This window comes from Anas platyrhynchos, chromosome 4 (genome assembly GCF_047663525.1).
Source record: "Anas platyrhynchos isolate ZD024472 breed Pekin duck chromosome 4, IASCAAS_PekinDuck_T2T, whole genome shotgun sequence".
In the NCBI taxonomy this organism is placed as follows: Eukaryota; Metazoa; Chordata; class Aves; order Anseriformes; family Anatidae; genus Anas; species Anas platyrhynchos.
This window is the reverse complement of record NC_092590.1, coordinates 79647360-79672110: the sequence shown is the minus strand read 5'-3', so window position 1 is coordinate 79672110 and position 24751 is coordinate 79647360. Positions and strand designations below refer to the sequence as shown.

Sequence of the window (24751 nt, the reverse complement as noted above, 5' to 3'; positions counted from 1 at the left end):
AACCCCATATCTGTAAGCTTTCAAGATTCGACAGACCTCCACAAGCACACCGTTCAAGTGCTATGCGAGCAGTTGCTCGCAAGCAGCTCAACTCTCCCCCCTCCAGTCTGCCAAACACCACAGAGATGACTGTGCCAGCTGCCCTTCAGTACGTGCCCAGAGGCAGACTGGATATCTTTACCAAAACAGTCCAGACAATGTATTAGTACACCCATGCACTGCCACATTACCTGTCCTCACTAACTGCCAGGCAGGACAGCTCCAGACCAAACACGTACACGCACACAGGCACGCCACAAACACTACAAACAAAACACACAACACTAGGCGCAAGAAAAAGTGACCCCTAAAAAGAACGCCCTACGGCAACAGCAAGTCAGAACAGGTGCTCTGCACCAGACCCTACCAGAGACTCAAATGTCACAACACGCAACTGGAAGCAACTGCCAGAACTGGGATGATGGAGGCCTAAAAAGCCTGCCTGCAAGACAAGAGACCAGAAGGATGGGGACTGAAAACCCCCTAAGAACACACTCAGGAAATCAATTCCCAAGCAAGATCTTGCTCCTGATGCGGCCCAGATGACTTCTGCAAGAGTGAGGATGGAAACAGACGCGATCTCGAACCGAATATGATGCACAAGACCCGAAACAGATCTGCACCCATGCTTTTGCCGCATGTTTTTTTTAACGTTAAAAGGACAATACTTGCTGGGTCGTAACTGGAACATTCCTAACTGGAATTGGCTCAAACTTTTATTTACAATGAATGAAAGATCTAGGAGCAAAACAGACTATACACCAAAACAATCGATTCCATTCCACCCCCAGGAATAAATCACATACTCTCATCCTCCTGTACCTCAGCCGCTTGCCTGCCCCACGTGGCACATGCTTCCATCTCTTCTCTTTACCCACTTATAGCACCTCTAAAAGGCTGTTGCAGGAAGCACGGCCGAAAGCACGACAGACACACAGTAGAGTCAGATCATGCTCCATTTTATTGCCCGAATAGCCTAACTTTTATAGAGAACTCAACAGGGGTGGACAGTGTTTCACGCAAGGTTATTGGCCAAAGCACTCAGAAAAACAACCAGAAGAAAACAACCCCACCTGCAAGAAAACAGTCCCCTTGTGATTAGTAGTCACGTAGACCTTGTTTTTGGTATCAGCTGCTGGCAGCAATATTTTTCTGCACTCCTCAGTTGGGCGATGTGGGAACACTGTCATAGGAGCTTCTCACCGTTACCCTGGTATCTTGGTTTGCTCAGCTGCAGCAGGCCGTGGGATCTGTGCTGTTTCCAGATTCCCTCAACAAAAGGCAAACTGGAATTTTACTCTATTGGATGTAGGAAAATAACTTCAGTGACAACCACACCCCCAAAATTAACAGCTACCTCTGCTCATCACGCACCAGAGTCACTGCAGAGGCAGCTGGTTGACACATCCTGCACTGCACACTGCATTTCAGCCTAATGAAAGGCAAAACACAGGCAGAAGATAAACATTCAGCTGCCAGCAGTAGCACCCATCCCTCAACAACATAAGCGACCCCAGCTTTACCTTTATCCTTTCAAAACAGCACTCCACTTGCCTCTGGACCTGCAAATTAGGTCCAAGCTTGAAAGGAGCGGCCAGCATCATCCACACCACCGGGGAACACAAAAGGACAAAAGAACCACTGCGCTTGCAAGCACCCACCTGCCACGCTGCTCCTCTATCCCAAACAGACTCACCTCGGACCCTCTGAGGGAAACACCTGAGTGTCTTCCCTTCGCTTCAGATAAGGGATGACCAGGCTGACAACACTCACCTTCCCTCACTGCTCCGCGACACGAGGATTTCCCTTTCCTGTCCACGACCGCACAAAGCACCTGCAAAAAAAACAAAACAAAACAAAACAAAAAAAGACAGAAAAGCACAGTCTGAGGCACCTCACAGCCACAGCGTACCTGCTGCAATAATACCTCTCTCTTCCCAGCTCTGGTACTTCAGCTGCTCACCAGCTCTAACTGAGATTCTTCGCCCACTGCACCACAGCAAACTCTGCCCGGGCCACACAACACACACTACACAAGCTACATTGCTTAAGACACACAAAAGCTGGAACGTTCCAGCCCAACAGTTAGTCACGTCGCACAGGAAGGATGCCGCATACTCCTAGAAAGCAAACCTTCCAGTCCTGAGCAGCTCCCCACCTCCTCATTCTAACCACACTCAGCAAACACACTGTTTGACCCTCAAAAAAAAAAAAAAAAAAAAAAAAAAAAAAAAAAAAGAACATGCACACACACAAAGAAAAACAACTGAGCTCCACAAATGCCAAAAAGACACGCACACACACAAGCCTCGGCAGGGGTAATCAAACTTACCCTTTGCGGATGAAAGAGGTGACTCTGATACAACTCTGCTCAGTCTCTTGGTAATGCTGCATCTACGCTGCCAAGCCATATGTAGCATTCAATCAAGCTGGTTTTAGTCCTCTGGAGAGTTACACAAGTGGGTTTATACATCTAGAGACTAAAATAGAGCTCAAAAACAGAAGAGTATCCCACCAGCCCAAAAAAAAACAGTGAGCCAGCAGCCCCTACTAAACATCCCGCTACTGAGTGAATTCCAAGCACTTAAAATCCAGAAATCCATAGGCTCCAGTCTGCCTAGAGAACCCTGCAACTGACTGAAGGAAAAACACAGCACTTACCCCAAGGAGCAGCCCAAGCAGAAGGAGCTCTCTGATAGCATGCCTGGGGCTCATATAGCATTCAGCCCCGCCCAGCACCCAAACCCAATCACCTGGGAAAGGGGAGGGGCAAAGCACAAGAAAGTAGGAAGAGAGCAAAAGAAGCAGCTGTGTTTTTTTTTTTCCTTTGTTTTTTAAGATATGGTTTATCTCAAAAACATTCCGAGAGCAGACAAGAGACCTGTGGTGTTTCTAGAAGCAAAACTCCCCTTTTGCTTTTGCTGCAGCTTTTAATGTTGAACTGATAATGTCACCAAGCAAGTAACTGAAACTTCTTCAACTGGAATTAGTTTAAACACGCTCACCGTCATCTGCAAACACAGAGAACCAGCATTCACTAGCCCTAACCCTAACCCCAACCCTCACCCTAAACTCTAACCCTAGCCCCAGCCCTAGACCCCGAGAACTGCATTTCCCGGTGTGCTCTGGGCACCCAACATGGCCTCCCGGAAGTTCGGAGTCCCAGAACTACATTTCCCGGCGTGCTCTGGGCACCCAACATGGCCTCCCGGAAGTTCGGAGTCCCAGAACTACATTTCCCGGCGTGCTCTGGGCACCCAACATGGCCTCCCGGAAGTTCGGAGTCCCAGAACTACATTTCCCGGCATGCTCTGGGCACCCAACATGGCCTCCCGGAAGTTCGGAGTCCCAGAACTACATTTCCCGGCGTGCTCTGGGCACCCAACATGGCCTCCCGGAAGTTCGGAGTCCCAGAACTACATTTCCCGGCGTGCTCTGGGCACCCAACATGGCCTCCCGGAAGTTCGGAGTCCCAGAACTACATTTCCCGGTATGCTCTGGGCGCCCAACATGGCCTCCCGGAAGTTCAGAGTCCCAGAACTACATTTCCCGGCATGCTCTGGGCACTCAACGCGGCCTACCGCAAGCCTTGTGCCGGAAAACTACACCTACCAGCATTCCCTGCACAGCCGGCACGGCCAATCAGAGGCCGAGTTGTCGAGAACTCCATTTAACAGCACTCCCTGGAACCCTAGCCCTTACCGCCCTTACACAAAAAAGCCGCAAGCCCTAACCCTAAAAATCCTCGAAGCCCCTACAGACCTAACCCAAACTATCTACCACACTAAACCCCTGAAGTCCTATGCCTAAAACCCCTAACCCAAACACTTAAGACGCTCAAATCCCACACCCACAAAATTAAGATGCTCAAATCCCAAACCCAGAAAAATAGGACGCTCAAATCCCAAACCCCCTTCCGAAAAAGAAAATAAGAAAAATAAATCAAACAAAACAAAAACAACAACAAACCTGGTGGCATCTGCCCTATAACCCTGCAAAAATCATGAGGGACGTAGAACAACAAAGCAAACACACAAAATAACATTGACATCCTATCCATAAAAGCGCTATAACAATTAATCACCTCCAAAGAGCTTCATGCAATAAATGCACGTACTACTAGATTGGTTTCCTCTAAAATATCGTACAAGACTCTGACCCACGAAAAGAACCCTGCATGTAGCTAACAGAAGAATAAACAAAGCACCGACCCCAAAGAGCAGCCCACGCAGAAGGAGCTCTCTGATAGAATGCCTAGGGCTCGTATAACATTTGGCCCCGCCCAGCACCCAAACCCAATCACCTGGGAAAGAGGAGGGGGCAAAAAACAAGAAAGAGAGCAGGAGCAGCAGCTGTGTTCTTTTATTTATGTTTTTATTTATTTGTCACCTATCCCTAGTTTACAGCATGCGGAGTGCAGACAAAAGAACTGCGGTGTTTCTAGAAGCAAAATTTACCGTATTTTTGCCTCAGCTTTGAACATAGAAAGGACAATATAACCAAGAAAGTAAATGAACTATTTTCAACGGGAATTAGCACGAACCTTTCATTTACATATGAAGAAAAATCTAGGAGCGTAGGAAATTACACTTCAAAAAAAAAAAAAAAAAGACATAATAAGCAACGCGCACGCGCGGCCCCCGGCCGCCTGCAGTACTCGTTTTCCACCAGCAGGTGGCGGCAGAGGGGCGCCCTCGGGCGTCACCGGGCATGAGCTCCCCCCCGGCCGCCTGCAGTACCCCTTTCCCACCAGCAGGTGGAAAAATCCTCAAAACCCCTACAGACCTAACCCAAACTATCCACCACACTAAACCCCTGAAGACCTATGCCTAAAAGCCCTAACCCAAACACTTAAGACGCTCACAGCGCCCAAGCCCACAAAATTAAGACGCTCAAATCCCAAACCCCCCAAAAATAGGACGCTCAAATCCCAAACCCAACCCAAAATATTAAGACGCTCAAAACCCTAACCCAGGAGAACCTAACCTGAAAAAAAAAAAAAAAAAAGATCTTAAAACCCTAACCGTAAATAACTGACCAAAAATAAAACCCAAAGAACCTAACCCTAAAAAAACTATCAACACTACAACCCAAAAAACTCTAAAACCCTAACACGCTAACCCTGAAACCCTTAAAACCCTAACCCTCAAATCCCTAAAACGCTAACCGTTCAAACTCCAACCCTAAAACTAAAAACCTTAAAATCCTAAACACAAACCCTGAGAACGCTTACCCTGAAACCCAACCCTAGGGCCCTATCCCTGAAACCTTAAAACCGTGAATCAATCTCTGGGAAATAACATAGGCTCAGGAGAGGATCTCAGTACAGTAGCATCTTTATTTGAGATTACAATGGCGGGTGTCTCGCGAGCAGGAGGGCACCTACCGATTCCATACACAGTTTATATACTTTTTTTTTTTTTTTCCCCTCCCAAGGACCAGGACCCTCCCGTTTCCCCATTAACTGTGCAATCCAGGTTCATACTCTATCTGGTGCTTCACCGAAAACACACAGCTGCTGGCCTGTTACAAGTCACATTTCTTTTGAGGCTTTTACTCTTTGAGGTGGTAATGTTTCTTACACGGTGATTTCCACTTAATTGTTGTAAGGATTCTGGTTGTCTGCATTTTACAAGGTTGTCTGTTGTAATAAATGACTAAGTCCCAAATAGGATTACAATCAAAGTTTACAATTTATTAAATGAATAGAGGTAAGCAAACAGCACTGGGTGCGCCGCGAGTCTCTGCTCCACCGAGACGCACACAAGTCACAGCAGGCGGCTGGTTTTTATGCTCCTAGGCGAATACATATTCATTACTACTTCTAGAAAAGGCAGGGTTATTATAACTAGTTCCTGGAATCCGAACCCGCCCACTGGCGCATGTGTTATCAGTCTCTGGTGGTCCCTCTGCGGGTCTCTCGTACTGAAGGCTCATAGTCTTCCTCCCAGGCTTTTCCCTTGTCCTTCTCCTTTGTCCATCTTGGCTGGATGTCAGAGACTTGCATAGTGCCCCATGCAATAGTCATAACAGTTAGCAGTTATTCTGAAACCCCTTTGTTCTCTTGTCCCCTATTAACCCGAATTGCGGGACCATTCCTCTGCAAGATGAGAAGAGGTAAAGAGAGCAGGAGGAACAGCAGCCCTGTTTTTGGTCTGGCTTAGTTCAACAGGGTGCAGCACAAGCAACCAGGCTGTTTCTCTTCAAAGACTTGCCTTAGCATTGGTGAAGGAAACTGACCGGGCTGACAACCCTCTTACCTTTTTGCACCACTCCACACCATGGGGACTTCGTCTCTCCAAGGCTGCACGAGGGAAGGGCGGAAACAAGAAAAAGAGCACATCCTGAGGCACCTCATAACCACAGCCGACCTACTGCAATACTTGTGTCTCTCTTCCCAGCTGCTTCATCTCTGTGGCTCTCCATCTCCAAACCACATTCTTTTTAACTGCCATGCAGAGTGGCAGTCCTCCGGGCGCCATAGAGCAGCACCATATTTTTATTTTTTTTATTAGTATTTTTTAATTTCAAAACAGCAGTCCGCTTCCCTCTGGAGATGGACAGTAGGTCCAGCCAGTCACCGAGTTGCCAACACAGAGCTTCACAGTTCCAGAAGGCGCTCTTTCCTTTGACCGATTCCTTATAAATGTTATCTACCACTGGCAAAAGCAATAAACAGACTGCAAACATGCACTGCCATCTTTGACAAACTTTATGTTTTCAATTTTGTTATTTCAAAGAGAGCAGTCCACTTGCCTCTCCATCTGTGAAGTAGATCAAACCAGTCACTACGTTGCCGAACAAGAACTTGACGGTTCCAGAAAGCGCTGTTACCTTTGACCGGTTCCTCCTAATGTTTACCTACTGCTGGCTTATACATCTAGAGATTAAAATATAGCTCAAAAACAGAAGAGTATCCCACCATCCCAAAAAACAGTGAGCCAGAAACCTCTATTAAACATCCCTCTCCTAAGTGAATTCCAAGCACTTAAAAATTCTAGAAATCTATAAACTCCAGCCTGCCTAGAGAACCCTGCAACTGACTGAAGGAAAAACAAAGCACTTACCCCAAGGAGCAGCCCAGGCAGAAGGAGCTCTCTGATAGCATGCCTGGGGCTCATATAGCATTCGGCCCCGCCCAGCACCCAAACCCAATCACCTGGAAAAGGGGAGGGGCAAAGCACAAGGAAGTAGAAAGAAAGCAGGAGCAGCAGCAGCAGCTGTTTTTTATTATTTTCTTTGTTTGTTTTTTTTTTTTTAAAGATCTGCTTTACTTGAAAAACATGCAGAGAGCAGACAGGTGACCTGTGGTGTTTCTAGAAGCAACAATCCCCATGCTTTTGCTGCAGCTTTTAACATTGAAAGGACGACACGACCAGGCCAGTAACTGGAACTTTTTCAAATGGAATTACGTCAAACAGGTTCATCATCACTTGCAAAAACAGAGAACCAGCATTCACTAGCACGCCAGCCCTGACACACACCTCCTCTGCAACGCTGACTACTACTGATGCAACATGCTACTGTGCAATACCTCTCTGTTCCCGGCTCCTTTACCTCATCTGCTCACTACATTTACCTGAGAAGTGTGCCCGAACAGACTCATTCTGCAGAGATGAAGAAGGTGGCCCTGCTCACTCTCTTGGCACTACTGCACTTATGCACTCAAGGAACCATACCCCACGGTTTCCCAAAAACAACGTACCTGGCAACCCCTCATAAACGTACTTCTAATACGTCGATTCAAGGACATAAAGCCTAGAAGGCTTTATGGTCTAAAGACTCGACAGACAGAAAACACACAGGCAAAAGCTCCAGAAATATAACAAACTGTCCCTAAACTTGAAACAGACTACCCCTTACGTGCCCACTGCTGCCATTTTCAGACACATGCTCACACAGGGAGCTTCCATGATACGTTTCAACTAAACCCTGCTCCATCACTTTAACAGCAAGGTTGTAACTTTGATGAGATTTGACATACAGGCAAAGAATCACAAAAAGCCCCGTAATTCTGCAAAAATCAGAAGGGAACCAGAACCACAAAGCAAACACACAAAGTAACATCACCATACCATCCGTAAAACTGCCATAATAACTACTCACCTGAGGAAGAGCTGCGTGCAATACAGGCACCTACTACTAGATTGCTTTACAGTGACAGATCCTACCAGTTACCAACTCAAAAAGATATGCGTACCGGTTTCTACTGGAAAACGCATCAGTCCATAGACTCTGACCCACCTAAAGAACCCTGCAACTGACTGAAGGAAAAACAAAGCGCTTACCCCAAAAAGCAGCCCAGGCAGAATGAGCTCTGTCATGGAATACCTGCAACTCAGTTACCACTAGGTCCCACCTGGAACCTGAAGCTAATCACCTGGGAAAGTGCAAGGGGGAAAGCACAGAAACAAACAAACAAACAAAAAAATCAGACAGGAGCAGTAGCTGTGGTTTCTTTATTCATTTATATGGCTTAGCTCAACAGCATGCAGAGTGCAGACAGGAGAGCTAGGGTGTTTCTAGAAACAAAAATCCCCATGCTTTTGCTGCAGCTTTGAATATTAAAAGGACAAACTGACCAAGAAAGTAACTGATTTTTTTTCCCATCTGGAATTAGCTCGATCTTTTATTTACATAAAAAGAAAAATCTAGGAGCAGAACTGATTGCACGCCAAAAAAAAAAAAAAAAATCAATTCCATTCCACTCGCAGGAAAAATCACTTACTTCAGTAAGCTACCTGAGAACCAAAAGGCTATGCTGATGGGCCAAAACACACTACAGGACACTGGGGCCAGGCCCTCCGCTGCACCCACTTAAAACCCATCCCTACACTCACCAAGGTGCAACCCCAACACAAAAAAAAAAAACAGACACAGCATTTCAGCACCTGCTTTGTTCCGATTCTAAAGACTAACACCACAGCCCACATGGCCTGGGACACCTGATAAACAGAAGAGAAAGCAGCCATACCCTTTTCAAGCCATCCCTGCACGTGTCGCTCCTTGATCATCTGCAACCTCTTCTCAAATCCTCAACCGCTTCTGTGGAGAGCCTGCCAGGGCACCTGCAAAGCAAGATGGATACCCTTCGCACTCACCTCGTGCTACTTGGCAGTTCCGCTCCAATCCAGCTCACAACCAGCCCGCCCTTCTCGTGCTGCTCTTCAGAGTGCAGCTTGGCCCCACTCAGCCTGTGTGAGACAAATGTGAAACAAAAAGAAAAGCATAGGCTGAAGCAGCATCCAAAGCCACAGCACAGCTGGGACAGTTACTCTCAGCTGCTGCCTTACCTCCGTGCCCTCCCCTCCCCTCGAGGCAGATGCTTCCATCTGCTCTCTTAGGCCAGCTACAACACCCCTGAAATATAAACAGGATTTTTACTGTACTTGGTGTAGTTCAGTAACTGCAGTGACAACTGCACCCCTAAATTACCTTCTATATCTGTTCATCAGTCACCTTGCCAAAAGCAGCTCTGGTCGTCAAGTCCCGTGTCGTACACTGTGTTTCAGCTTTAACAAATTAAAACAGTCACAAGAGAATCAATCATTCAGCTGCCAGCATTAGCACCCATCCCTCAACAACACAAAAGGGACCCCATTTACAATACTATCGTTTCAAAACAGCAGCCCCCTTGCCTCAGCACCTCAGAAGTAGATCAAGCCAGTCACCGAGTTGCCTACCGAGTGCTGAACAGTTCCAGAAGGAGCTCTTTCCTGTGACAGGTTCCTCCAAAGGTTTACGCTCTACTGGGGACAGGAAAGAAATAAAAATAAATTCAAAACCCCATATCTGTAAGCTTTCAAGATTCGACAGACCTCCACAAGCACACCGTTCAAGTGCTATGCGAGCAGTTGCTCGCAAGCAGCTCAACTCTCCCCCCTCCAGTCTGCCAAACACCACAGAGATGACTGTGCCAGCTGCCCTTCAGTACGTGCCCAGAGGCAGACTGGATATCTTTACCAAAACAGTCCAGACAATGTATTAGTACACCCATGCACTGCCACATTACCTGTCCTCACTAACTGCCAGGCAGGACAGCTCCAGACCAAACACGTACACGCACACAGGCACGCCACAAACACTACAAACAAAACACACAACACTAGGCGCAAGAAAAAGTGACCCCTAAAAAGAACGCCCTACGGCAACAGCAAGTCAGAACAGGTGCTCTGCACCAGACCCTACCAGAGACTCAAATGTCACAACACGCAACTGGAAGCAACTGCCAGAACTGGGATGATGGAGGCCTAAAAAGCCTGCCTGCAAGACAAGAGACCAGAAGGATGGGGACTGAAAACCCCCTAAGAACACACTCAGGAAATCAATTCCCAAGCAAGATCTTGCTCCTGATGCGGCCCAGATGACTTCTGCAAGAGTGAGGATGGAAACAGACGCGATCTCGAACCGAATATGATGCACAAGACCCGAAACAGATCTGCACCCATGCTTTTGCCGCATGTTTTTTTTAACGTTAAAAGGACAATACTTGCTGGGTCGTAACTGGAACATTCCTAACTGGAATTGGCTCAAACTTTTATTTACAATGAATGAAAGATCTAGGAGCAAAACAGACTATACACCAAAACAATCGATTCCATTCCACCCCCAGGAATAAATCACATACTCTCATCCTCCTGTACCTCAGCCGCTTGCCTGCCCCACGTGGCACATGCTTCCATCTCTTCTCTTTACCCACTTATAGCACCTCTAAAAGGCTGTTGCAGGAAGCACGGCCGAAAGCACGACAGACACACAGTAGAGTCAGATCATGCTCCATTTTATTGCCCGAATAGCCTAACTTTTATAGAGAACTCAACAGGGGTGGACAGTGTTTCACGCAAGGTTATTGGCCAAAGCACTCAGAAAAACAACCAGAAGAAAACAACCCCACCTGCAAGAAAACAGTCCCCTTGTGATTAGTAGTCACGTAGACCTTGTTTTTGGTATCAGCTGCTGGCAGCAATATTTTTCTGCACTCCTCAGTTGGGCGATGTGGGAACACTGTCATAGGAGCTTCTCACCGTTACCCTGGTATCTTGGTTTGCTCAGCTGCAGCAGGCCGTGGGATCTGTGCTGTTTCCAGATTCCCTCAACAAAAGGCAAACTGGAATTTTACTCTATTGGATGTAGGAAAATAACTTCAGTGACAACCACACCCCCAAAATTAACAGCTACCTCTGCTCATCACGCACCAGAGTCACTGCAGAGGCAGCTGGTTGACACATCCTGCACTGCACACTGCATTTCAGCCTAATGAAAGGCAAAACACAGGCAGAAGATAAACATTCAGCTGCCAGCAGTAGCACCCATCCCTCAACAACATAAGCGACCCCAGCTTTACCTTTATCCTTTCAAAACAGCACTCCACTTGCCTCTGGACCTGCAAATTAGGTCCAAGCTTGAAAGGAGCGGCCAGCATCATCCACACCACCGGGGAACACAAAAGGACAAAAGAACCACTGCGCTTGCAAGCACCCACCTGCCACGCTGCTCCTCTATCCCAAACAGACTCACCTCGGACCCTCTGAGGGAAACACCTGAGTGTCTTCCCTTCGCTTCAGATAAGGGATGACCAGGCTGACAACACTCACCTTCCCTCACTGCTCCGCGACACGAGGATTTCCCTTTCCTGTCCACGACCGCACAAAGCACCTGCAAAAAAAACAAAACAAAACAAAACAAAAAAAGACAGAAAAGCACAGTCTGAGGCACCTCACAGCCACAGCGTACCTGCTGCAATAATACCTCTCTCTTCCCAGCTCTGGTACTTCAGCTGCTCACCAGCTCTAACTGAGATTCTTCGCCCACTGCACCACAGCAAACTCTGCCCGGGCCACACAACACACACTACACAAGCTACATTGCTTAAGACACACAAAAGCTGGAACGTTCCAGCCCAACAGTTAGTCACGTCGCACAGGAAGGATGCCGCATACTCCTAGAAAGCAAACCTTCCAGTCCTGAGCAGCTCCCCACCTCCTCATTCTAACCACACTCAGCAAACACACTGTTTGACCCTCAAAAAAAAAAAAAAAAAAAAAAAAAAAAAAAAAAAAAAAGAACATGCACACACACAAAGAAAAACAACTGAGCTCCACAAATGCCAAAAAGACACGCACACACACAAGCCTCGGCAGGGGTAATCAAACTTACCCTTTGCGGATGAAAGAGGTGACTCTGATACAACTCTGCTCAGTCTCTTGGTAATGCTGCATCTACGCTGCCAAGCCATATGTAGCATTCAATCAAGCTGGTTTTAGTCCTCTGGAGAGTTACACAAGTGGGTTTATACATCTAGAGACTAAAATAGAGCTCAAAAACAGAAGAGTATCCCACCAGCCCAAAAAAAAACAGTGAGCCAGCAGCCCCTACTAAACATCCCGCTACTGAGTGAATTCCAAGCACTTAAAATCCAGAAATCCATAGGCTCCAGTCTGCCTAGAGAACCCTGCAACTGACTGAAGGAAAAACACAGCACTTACCCCAAGGAGCAGCCCAAGCAGAAGGAGCTCTCTGATAGCATGCCTGGGGCTCATATAGCATTCAGCCCCGCCCAGCACCCAAACCCAATCACCTGGGAAAGGGGAGGGGCAAAGCACAAGAAAGTAGGAAGAGAGCAAAAGAAGCAGCTGTGTTTTTTTTTTTCCTTTGTTTTTTAAGATATGGTTTATCTCAAAAACATTCCGAGAGCAGACAAGAGACCTGTGGTGTTTCTAGAAGCAAAACTCCCCTTTTGCTTTTGCTGCAGCTTTTAATGTTGAACTGATAATGTCACCAAGCAAGTAACTGAAACTTCTTCAACTGGAATTAGTTTAAACACGCTCACCGTCATCTGCAAACACAGAGAACCAGCATTCACTAGCCCTAACCCTAACCCCAACCCTCACCCTAAACTCTAACCCTAGCCCCAGCCCTAGACCCCGAGAACTACATTTCCCGGCGTGCTCTGGGCACCCAACATGGCCTCCCGGAAGTTCGGAGTCCCAGAACTACATTTCCCGGCGTGCTCTGGGCACACAACATGGCCTCCCGGAAGTTCGGAGTCCCAGAACTACATTTCCCGGTATGCTCTGGGCGCCCAACATGGCCTCCCGGAAGTTCAGAGTCCCAGAACTACATTTCCCGGCATGCTCTGGGCACTCAACGCGGCCTACCGCAAGCCTTGTGCCGGAAAACTACACCTACCAGCATTCCCTGCACAGCCGGCACGGCCAATCAGAGGCCGAGTTGTCGAGAACTACATTTAACCGCACTCCCTGGAACCCTAGCCCTTACCGCCCTTACACAAAAAAGCCGCAAGCCCTAACCCTAAAAATCCTCGAAACCCCTACAGACCTAACCCAAACTATCTACCACACTAAACCCCTGAAGTCCTATGCCTAAAACCCCTAACCCAAACACTTAAGACGCTCAAATCCCACACCCACAAAATTAAGATGCTCAAATCCCAAACCCAGAAAAATAGGACGCTCAAATCCCAAACCCCCTTCCGAAAAAGAAAATAAGAAAAATAAATCAAACAAAACAAAAACAACAACAAACCTGGTGGCATCTGCCCTATAACCCTGCAAAAATCATGAGGGACGTAGAACAACAAAGCAAACACACAAAATAACATTGACATCCTATCCATAAAAGCGCTATAACAATTAATCACCTCCAAAGAGCTTCATGCAATAAATGCACGTACTACTAGATTGGTTTCCTCTAAAATATCGTACAAGACTCTGACCCACGAAAAGAACCCTGCATGTAGCTAACAGAAGAATAAACAAAGCACCGACCCCAAAGAGCAGCCCACGCAGAAGGAGCTCTCTGATAGAATGCCTAGGGCTCGTATAACATTTGGCCCCGCCCAGCACCCAAACCCAATCACCTGGGAAAGAGGAGGGGGCAAAAAACAAGAAAGAGAGCAGGAGCAGCAGCTGTGTTCTTTTATTTATGTTTTTATTTATTTGTCACCTATCCCTAGTTTACAGCATGCGGAGTGCAGACAAAAGAACTGCGGTGTTTCTAGAAGCAAAATTTACCGTATTTTTGCCTCAGCTTTGAACATAGAAAGGACAATATAACCAAGAAAGTAAATGAACTATTTTCAACGGGAATTAGCACGAACCTTTCATTTACATATGAAGAAAAATCTAGGAGCGTAGGAAATTACACTTCAAAAAAAAAAAAAAAAAAAGACATAATAAGCAACGCGCACGCGCGGCCCCCGGCCGCCTGCAGTACTCGTTTTCCACCAGCAGGTGGCGGCAGAGGGTGCCAGCGGGAGGGTTTGTCGGGCGGATTACAGCTCTGCCATTCAGAGCTTATGGCTGTATTTTTTCCAACGTATTTGCTACCCACACCACGCATGGCAGCTTGTCTTACAAAGAATTCTTTCTGTTAATATTCTCTTTAACACGGGCATGAAGCATCCACTGCTCTTCTAAGCAAGCAGCCTTCCTTCTGTGCTCCATTTGGGATGCAGGACTACATGCATTGAGATTTATTCCACTCATTTTTCTTCATCTTTTCATTGGCACAGTCTCCGAAGACGTCTGGCTTTCTTCTCACAAAAACTTAAGTAAGAACCTACTAGAAGAAAGCTGTCTCCTCTTACCACCTCCTATTTAAAAGATAGTGTAGTACAGGCAGTTCTACGCGCATAACCTGGCATTTCCAAACCACATACACACAGCACACCTGACCTAAGTAAATTCCCTCTTAGAAGTCCACCATTAGGCAAGAGAGGTGTGTTGTGGTGACATACAGCTGCCGTGTAATGATCCTGAAGGGATGAATCGCCCTATGTATTCCAAGGTATTACTGTGTTTTTTGTTTTTTTTAAGTATGTTCAACGGTACAGATAAGTACATTACTGCTAAGAAAAGAGTTCAGAATTGTTTATAACGAGTTCTTTCTATGTGTCACTTTCTCACTTAACATATGCTGCTTTTGGATTTTATTTCCTTCTTGAATCTCACTGGTGTAATTCCAATGGTCAAACCAGCTCTTCCAGAAAGACAAGGCCACTGCTTCACAAGAGACGGAAAAGATGTCTCACAGGCTGGCTAGTACTAAAAATAGTAATAGGAAGAGAAGTTCAGGCCATCAACTTAAATATGTTTCCCTGTCTCTTCTGCTGGCTGATCAAGTGGAATCCTCAGGACAGTCGCAGTACTTTGTGAAGAGCTTGTTAACACGAGCACAACTTCAACCTGTCTTTTAAAAGAAAGCTGTTAAAGGAGCAGGAATGTTTTTAAATGAGAACAACTGAAAATAAAATTATCTGAAGAGCCACTTGCTACTGGCATATTACTGTTTAAAAAGAAAAAATTAATTACGTGCAGGTGCTTCAGCCTTCGTTGCATTTTCTGTGATTCACAACATTACCTTTGAATAAAAGAGTAACAGGAACGGAGGAGAGGATATTAACTCGGGTAACCAAGGATTTGGTAAGCTGGAACTTGGTGTCTTTAATACTTTAGCCTTGGAGCAAAAATGTACACCCTGTACAGGCTGAGCTGACTGATGAGGCAGGTACTCCAGGGTACGTGCTACTGGGAGGTAAGTACAAACACATTCTGCAGCTATTACCAGAAGTGGGGTTTCAGGATATGCAGACTGGTTTCACAAAAAATATTAGCGGTCTGTTGGTAACAGACAATTCGAGGAATTTAGCGCTGCCCATTACAGACTCCTCAGATCAGCACTTAATAAGAATTAATAAAACGGTTTATTTTATATATATATACACCTATGTTCAAAAAAATGTATACAGTTAAAATATCAAATTCGTGATCCAGTAACGATACTGTTCAAAAATAATCTCTTTTGTATGAACATTAAAATGCACACTTTTAAAAGCATTTCTTTTTAGTGCTTCCAAAGCACAGCGTGTTCCAAGGCCACCTGAAGAATCTCCGTCCTCCTCACGGGATGAAAGAGAACTCAAGTCAGGGACCTGGGAAGCCTCAGGTGCATTTTCATAATGTCTGCAGACAAAAACAGAAGAGAGTCTGAGGTAGATTGTTTAGTGACCACCAAGTGGTAACAGTCACAGGGCTGTCTTTAGCTTTCCTTAACACAATAGCAGTTTCTTTACTCTCAATCTACACTGAATCTCAAGTTTAAAGGCATGGCTAGCAGTTCTCGGGAACAAGACCCTTGTCTCTGTGCTGGCAACATGCAATATTACCAGTGCAGGTGTTTCTGGGAGGTTTTTTTTTTTTTGGGGGGGGGGGGGGGGGGGGAACAACACATGGGATCTCTCCACAATGCAGACACTGTGTGCATTTGACAGTGCCCCATTTTAGTGTGATCCACTGCCTATAACACGTAAAACGGTTAATGACAGTATTCAAATGAGTAAATTCTCACCACCTGCAGGAGGGGCAGCAATGGTTATTTTTTTCAGCCTGTTGAGCAAATAGCATTCTCCACAGGAAAAAGGCCACACCTTTCATAGCACGTCTTTAAGGTTACAGCCCAGCTTCTGCCGATAGAGGTTTGTAAAGTTAAAGCTCTGCTGCTTCTTCTCAGACTCTGACAGTAAAATCACTTGACTACCAGGACAGTGAAGGCAACAGCTACATCCTCTTCCATTCTTCTGTGGCACAGCAAACTCATTCCTGGTCTGTATTCCTCTGGCTGGTACACTATTATCTACTGTTGACATGATTAAATCTGTTGGGTAGGCTGGTGAACTCTAGTTCCTCTAGTATTCTCTCTAACTGTTGTATTAAGACACGTTTTTTAAACCTAGGGAAGAGAAGGGAAGTAATTTCATTTTTTCTTCCAAAAATAACAGTTGAATAAGTCAGTATTATTTTGCCACGACAAACAGTATTACCATAGGCTCTCTGTTTCCAGCATGGACGAGCTTCCCTCATTTCTGACATGAGAATGGAAAATTTAATTTGATACAGCCATCTTTCCCCAACCCACGCAAATTCTGGGTCTTTCTTCCATAACCACCCATACCTTTCTATTTCTCATTTCAGCTCTAGGTAACGACCATTTACTCCAGAAAATACAATGGCAGTTTGACCACTAAAACTGTGGTAATTTAAGTATGTCAAAACAAAGTACTTGTTTTGGAAAAGATTGAGATTTACTATCATGAACAACATTAGCATTTAACTCAGAATCATACATCTATACAAACCTTGCTGCTTCCTTTATAGCAAATTCAATGAAATACTTCTGAATTTCCATTGGTTCTTGTACCTCCTCAAGAAGAGAGAAGATTTCTTCATAATCTTAAAGAAAAGATCCAAACAGATATTAGAAACACATCTTGCAAATGCATTTTCAATAAATCTTAACAGCCAAAGGAAAAATAACAAAGCCTAGAGTTTCCCATTTCTGCATACAGTAATGCACATAAGACAAGAAAAAAGCCAGCATACCAATAATTTGAAGTGATTATCTGGTATTCAAATGCAGTGCTGAAAAATTTTGTTCTCTTAAAAGAGCAGTATCTAGAAACACCTGCCCTTGGAAAATGCAGTCTAGGTTTAATCAGCAGAGGAGTCTTGTATCTCCATGAACACACTGCCAAGATTAGCAGTTAATAGAAACAAAGGGATACCAAGCCATGTTTCAACCTAGAGCTGTCATTTTTGAAAGCAGAGGTTTAAGATAATTGCTCTTTACAAGATGACTAATCTATGTGGAGCATGAGCACAATTAATATGATTGTCTTGTATAAAGTTTAAAAAAAAAAGTAGTGCAAAAGAATGAACCGCACACCTTAGATGTGAAACAACGGTATTTTTTCATTGGTTTCTGTATTTTCTTATCTGAACCAACTATGAAAACATGAATGGTGCTGTGACTAAGCCTGCTTAAGAGTGCTGCAGTAAGTATGGTGAGGATATAGAGTTGGACTGTGAATACATGTACTTACTTTCTTGTTCTTCTACTACTTGTACACGAGTAATCAAAAATCATTCAAAATCTGAGGTTTTATTTTCAAAATAGATCCTCATTTCAAGAGAAGTCTTCTGGATCCCTAGCCTATTTTTAATACACTAATAAAGAACTTACTTCTTCCAGGTTTGCGAACCCCTTTCACCACTCTAATTTTAATATCAGCATCACTTCCCTCCAACATTGTAGATGTTATTTTAAATGAATTTGGCACAGATTCAGAAGTAGACTCCATCACTCGTTTTTGGTCATCTCCAGCCACACTGTAATTTAGAGGCCCTCGAACAAGTGCACTGGTACCAGGTTTATGATCCAAGCCATCTTTGCATCATTTAAGCAATTGAACTCATCATGTAGAGTCTAAGTCACCAGGTAACATTTCATCCTCTCCCATAACAGCTGGAACCGAAGAAGCCATTTGCACAGACAAGCCATCAATTTGCTTTTCCAGCAACTGACAATTTTCTGCTTTCTTCTCTCCATTACCATCTTGGACAGTACTGTTACCAGTGTCTGAAAATTAAGTAGCAGCTTAGTAGTGCATAACTGCAGTATCAAAGACACAGAAGGAAATTACTCTGCATCCCTTCTTGTTTAAAGTACTGTGTAGAGAGTTACTCAGCACTGTCAGATCACTTCAGTAGTTTTATTCACCCTTTGACGCAACCACAGGAATACCTCCTTTTGGACTGCTACCGTCTCATATGACTGTTGTGAAGTTATTTTCTGTATTCCCATTTCAGTGACTAAAGTAAACTAAAGTTTCCCCTCCTTCCCCCAGTTCCAGCAAATTTTTCTTTCGACTCTGCTGCAACAGGTGGGTAAATTACTGTTTGTGAGAAATTTAAACTTATTTATTTATTTATTTATTTTTTACACTTTCCTTCCCCACAATAGAATACACAAATGAGAACTAAAAGCTGAAATGAAATCCTTGCTACCTCCAAACCATCATGGTGAAAGGTTTCAGCACTTTTTAAAAACAGTTCAAAATTATTGCTCATTCAGGACTTCGTTAGCTATAGCAACAGCCTGTTTGTCTAAGCCTACCAAAGAAATTCAGTCCCAATTAACTCTATAACTTACGTGTCTTTTTGAATTAACATAGAAAGCACATAGACCTTTTTTTTTTTTGCACACATGTCCATTTATGACCACACAAGCTCCTGTACTACAACTCCAACGTACCTTTATTTGTTGGCATGCCTTTGAGGTTCAGATATGATGGAGATCCAGCAGCACACGGTGGCCCTTTCCCACCAACATGGTTTGTCACAACAGTGACTGTGGCCGTTGCAATAGCGGTGACATGCTACGCCTTCTCTTTAGTGATGATGGAGTATTGGGCTCTCCAGGACGCTTGATCTTATTCTGAGGCCCAGCAACAAATTTATCTGCTTCATCTATCATCATACCCTGAAAAGACTGTTTTTTTAAAGTAAAAAATAATTGCTTCATCAATTCACTACCAGAGTAATTGCCTCTGTGTTACAATGCAGTTACTTTTCAAATAATGATACAGCAGATAGCAAGACTTCTCCTACCTTCTCATCCTGTTTGAACAGATTGCCAAATGTATGAAGACTTTTTGGTTGACCTGGATCAATCTCCCAAAGGGGTGAAGGCATCATTTTCAACTACTCCTGATAATTTCCCATTTGAGCAACAGGAACGCTGTGAAGGCAGTCTGCAGCAGAACAGGGTATCTAAATTTAGTCTACCTTAAAACTAAGGAAATACAAGCCTCACATGCTTCCATTTCAAGTGTTAGCATTTAAGAACTAGAAATCACTATTTCCTCCCTCTACAAAGGAAAAGCAAAAGGCAAATAAAGCCCCTCTTTCCTTTCACCATCACTATAAAAACATCTACTGCATCCTGTTGCGTAGGAAAGCTCACCCGTGAAATTTAATTTTCAAATTCCAAGCACGCAAAACATGTTTTGTGACTGAAGGCAGGAATTTCATTCTTTTCCTTCAGAATCTAGGGAAGGATGACTGACCCAAAAAAACGATGCAAAGTCTACTTGCTCTCCCACACCGAGGACAGAAACACTACTTAGGTGAATTAAATAGCTGTACCAGAATGTTAATAAATAATTGTGTCTATTTACCTTCATCCTGCCCCACGATATCCCTGTGTGTTTTCAGAAGATTGGTTCTCATTCTGGTTAGCTGATCTAGAAGAATGCGACAAGGCATATCATATGCATTTCTGAATGCCTGTGGCTTCAAATCCTAGTTTTATAATAAAACAAGTAACTTTCAGTTAACCCATGAGTTCTCATGCACAAAGAAATTACTCTGTGGACTGTAATACCGTTAACTACTAAAAAAAAAAATATTCTGAAACAACTTCAGACGTTCTGAACATATTCTGAAACAACTTTCTTTCCATCTCTCTAGAAAGAGCTTTCCTCCTATCTGTGACAAAGGAAAAAAAAAAAAGTTGTGATTGTGGGAGTCGTTACACAAAGCCACACTGTGAATTCACTACTACAGTTAAGATCATTTTTAGTCAAAAATACCTCGGCAGCAATGCTATGACTGCAAACATAGCGTTGCAAAAAAAAAAAAAAAAAAAAAATTCAACTCAAGATATAAGAAAGGGCGAGCTAAAAGCACAAATAACATGACCGATGGAGGCTGCAACAACCACCTGGCAGATGGTTGTCCACAGCCCTTGGATTTCATGGTCGTCTTTCCTGACAAATGAATACTGGAAGAACAGAAAAGACACACCATGTATCCACAAAAGCCTTCAGGGAGACTACTGAAAGGAAAACCAAACCAAAAAACTAGGAACAGCAAGCGGCGTATACGTCAGTTTTGTTAACAGAGCACCACTAATGTACCAGGAATTTCCACATTCTTCGCCCTCCTCTACCTTGAAAATGTCACCCAATTCTGTCTGTGTGTTCACCATCAGCATTTATTTATTTATTTATTTTAATTTTCATGTGGACATCCGAGGAAAACATTTTGAGTCCCTGTCATCGAGGAAGAAGAGAAGAGAAAAAAAAAAAAAAGAGAGAGATGAGGGGGGAAGAAGCACAGCCATTCCTTTCCTCGATAACGTGAGCAAAAAGCTCAGGCGCTCAGCAACAATGTGCTTTGAAAGATAAGACACAGAAGAAACTGCACGTTATTTAGTCTCAGCTATGGAGTCACATGTATTTGTACCTGCTCATTTATTCATCTGCCAGTGTATTTTACTACAAACTGCATCTTAGATGCAGTTGGATTGCATCAGCTTAGGGACTGCCTTCTTCAAAATGCACAGGGGGGTGGGGAAACCAGTCTTGAAAACCTGTTGCCTAATAGGAGACTGTTGCCTTCTCCTCCATAGGTTACGTTCTTCCAAGCATCATCCTGCTCCTGGATTTTACCAGCCACAAAGGGATGGTCCTACTGGCATGAGTCGGGAACGCTTCCCATGGGGTTTCTGTGACACTGAACTAAGTTTTCTGCAGGTACAACTAACGCAGCACAAGACGGCAAGGAAGCTAAGGTACTGTCTGCAGCACAGCACGTGTGCGATATTGGGCCTGAGGGGACCAGTCAAAGCCTGCAGTAATCGCTGAACAGCTGGGTAAGCAGGGAGCCCTACGGGAAACAGAGCTCACGTTCTGCAAAGCTCTTTTCCCTTCAAGAAGACGGCCTTTTCTATTCAGCACATTTACTGAACTTTAGGCTACTTCCCATTCGCTTTGGCAAGTTAGCCTTTTAGAAGCCAAGAGGTTTTAAACTGCCAAGCACCACTGATGGTTCTTGTTCTCCAACAACAGGGAATTTCAATCAGGGCACTCGTTAACAGGAAAGCCCGGCTCTGTTTCACACAAATCAAGTACCTAAACCACGGACAGGAGTCTGCAGAAAGAACACTTTAAAAGGTGAATTCTTTAAAAGGTGAACTTAAAGAGAAGAATACTGCTCATTTTTCCAGAACTTCTGCAACGACTGTGGCAAAAAAGGCTGAACCAGGGACGTCTCTATCATCCCCTCTGGAACTCAGCAACTCCATACGGTTATGGGCCGAATCCCACAGGTGCAACACAAGGCAAACAAAGACCTCGAAGGTCACGTTTCTGTCTGCGTACCGAGTTCTGCTGGGAAGATCCCCACCGCTGGGAAGACCCCCAGCCGCTCAGCTCCCGAGCAGCGTTGCCACGGCCAGCGCTTACGCGGAGTTTTGCTCTCTCGCTGCTCAGCACAGGCCCACGGCCTCCTTCACTGAACACAGCTCAACCAACCCAGGGGGGCGTCGGCCACGCGCACACAACCGCAGCTCCTCCCGCTGCCCTCTGTGACCCCTCCGCCGCCGCAGCCGCTCCCTTCTCCCCCAGCCCCCCGCAGCCCCGCGCAGTGCAGACCCCGCCGCACGCCCGGCCCGCTCCGGGGCGGCCCCGACCACCAGCCTGGTGGCGGCACCGTGCGGCGGCAGCGCGGGCTGGGCCGGGCCGGACCCGGCAGCTGCCGCCCATGGCGCCGCCAAGCCCCGCGTGCCGCTTCTGCCCTGAACTCCTCCCAGCCAATCACGGAGTGTTTCCGCCCTCATGAAGGCACGCCCTGACGCCACTTCCGCCCTCAGGGTCCAGCCAATCACGGCGCCACTGCCCTCTGGGAAGGCAACACCCCCCCCCCCCCCCAAAAAAAAAAAAAAGACAATGTCCGGGTACTGTTGGGTCTCTCTCATCGGGTACAGCTGTGAGCAAAATATGAAATAATTTTCTTCAGACAGGACCTTCTGTGAAGCTATTTTACTCGCGATTGCAGTGGCAGGCGTCCTGCCAATGAGGAGCGCATTATAGCTAAAGCCTCACCTTTTATTCCCTGTTCCCCTTCTGATGTTCCGAGAGCTGTGATCTTTGTTGGTGTTCCCGCACTGCTCACCCTGCTTTTCCTCATGCTTCTGCCTTATTTTGGAACAGTGAGGCCTCCTGCTGTCTGCTTATCCACACAGCACTTCTTACTGTGACTACACAACTGCCTTGGAATACACAAAATTAGTTCTCTACTGCAAAAACACAACCTGGTTCCCCACAATTTCCCCCTCTCCTTTCCTTACTCCTGCTGTTGTTTTTGCACCTCTTCTCATACCGCACTCTTGAGTTTCTCCAACATTAAGGTGCAATATTCTTCTTCCGATGTCACAGGGGATTGTAGGTGTACAGTGCCATTATTATTAGAAGACCAACAAATAGGTGTTCGAGCCAATTCTAGTTAGGTAATGATTAAGGAGGCATTGGGGAGGCACTGGGGAGGCAAGGACAATCCCCAGACAAGGACTGTATATCTCGAAACAAGACACTGGAACTCATGATAAGGAAGCGGCAGACTGACAGAGAAACAAACGTAAGGACTATAAATCTCAAAATTGGACATTGGAATTCATTATAAAGATACAACAAACGGAAGAATTGGCAACAACCAGCTCTCGCAATTAAGAAACATGCCAATTCAGCAGATTCCTGACCAAAGGTGAAAAGTACACTGTGAGGAAGACTCGGGGTCTTCCTCCCAAAGACCCCTGCCCACGTCCCAAAGACCCCTGCCCACAATTCTTGGGAGGCTCTACGCAGGCGCAAGGTGCCAAAAGGCTAATTAGCATGAGAAGCGAGGGAAGGCGGGGATAGGTAATGCATATGTATAGGCGCTTGTAGAATATTGATAGATTGATTGTATAAATTCAAGACTGCTTTCCGCTTTGGGTATGCACGATAGGTGGAGAGATCCCCCGTGCATCCAGCGCTGCAATAAAGAATATACCACTTCAAGGAATTTCGGCTTCGATCTTTGAATCAGTAACCACAAAGTTAGTTTCTCCCCGATGTTTCTCAATGCCCAGGAATTGTCATCTTGAGCTACTCTATGTAGGATCTTTCCCCCCATCCCAAAATTCTCCCGTCCCTTTTCGCCCAGGCTGACCGCCGCCAGACCCCACGGCCCCGCGGAGCACGGGTCCGGCCCGGCCCGGCACGCCCCCCGCCTCACACAAGGGCTCTTGCCCCAGGAACCGCCGGCCGCACGGCGCTCCGCCCGCCGCCTCGCCCCACGCGCCGTCCTGGGGCGGCCCCGCCCCCCAGGCTCGGTGCTGCGGTGTCGCGTCCCGTCCCGAGCTGAGGCGTCGCAACTTCCGCCCCCGCGCAGGGCGCCGCCATTTTCCCGCGGGCAGGGGCACTTAGAGAGTGCCAGGGGCACTGGCGCTACCACGCATGCGCGGCGCCGCTCAGCCTGCAGTACCGCTTTTTTGGCCAGAGGGGGCGGCAGAGGGCGCCGTGGCGCTACTGCTCATGCGCCGAGCCGCTCCGCCTGCAGTACTCACCTTTCACCAGCAGGTGGCGACAGAGGGCGCTATCGCTCCGCTCTGTTGCACCTGCAGTAGCGCTTTTTCGCCAGCAGGTGGCAGCAGGGGGCGCCTGAAGAACTAGAAACAGCAAGTGGCCAGTACGTCAGTTTTGTTGAGAGTAACATTAACATACTAGAAATTTCCACATTCTTTACCCTTTATGTTGCAAATATCACCCAAAACGGTCAGTGTTGACCATTAGCAATTTTTTTACAGAGAAGTAACTGCACGTTATTTAATCTTATCTATAGAGTCACGCGTATTTGTACTTGCTAATTTATTCATCTGCTAGTTTATCTTACTACAGATGCTACGAACTGTATAAACTGCAAGCTCATGTTTTATAACTGATAATGATCTTTGGTAGGAATAGCTATCTGAAAGAGCAAATAAAATCCCATTCATCCACAGCCATCTGAACTTTTATCATCTAAAACCAGTC

At 45.7% G+C, this 24751-nt stretch overlaps 1 protein-coding gene across 1 annotated transcript; it reads right to left on the bottom strand.

Annotated features, from left to right (window-relative positions):
- Positions 1–15744: 15744 nt before the first annotated feature.
- Positions 15745–22291, bottom strand: LOC113843458 (integrator complex subunit 6-like). Its single transcript, XM_072038008.1, is given in 10 exon segments — positions 15745–16022; positions 16408–16788; positions 17195–17288; positions 18079–18286; positions 18289–18313; positions 18315–18474; positions 19150–19242; positions 19245–19386; positions 19506–19648; positions 20075–22291. Coding segments are annotated over 8 exon segments (909 nt in total). The 5' UTR covers positions 19593–19648; positions 20075–22291; the 3' UTR covers positions 15745–16022; positions 16408–16688.
- Between the last annotated feature and the right edge of the window lie 2460 nt (positions 22292–24751).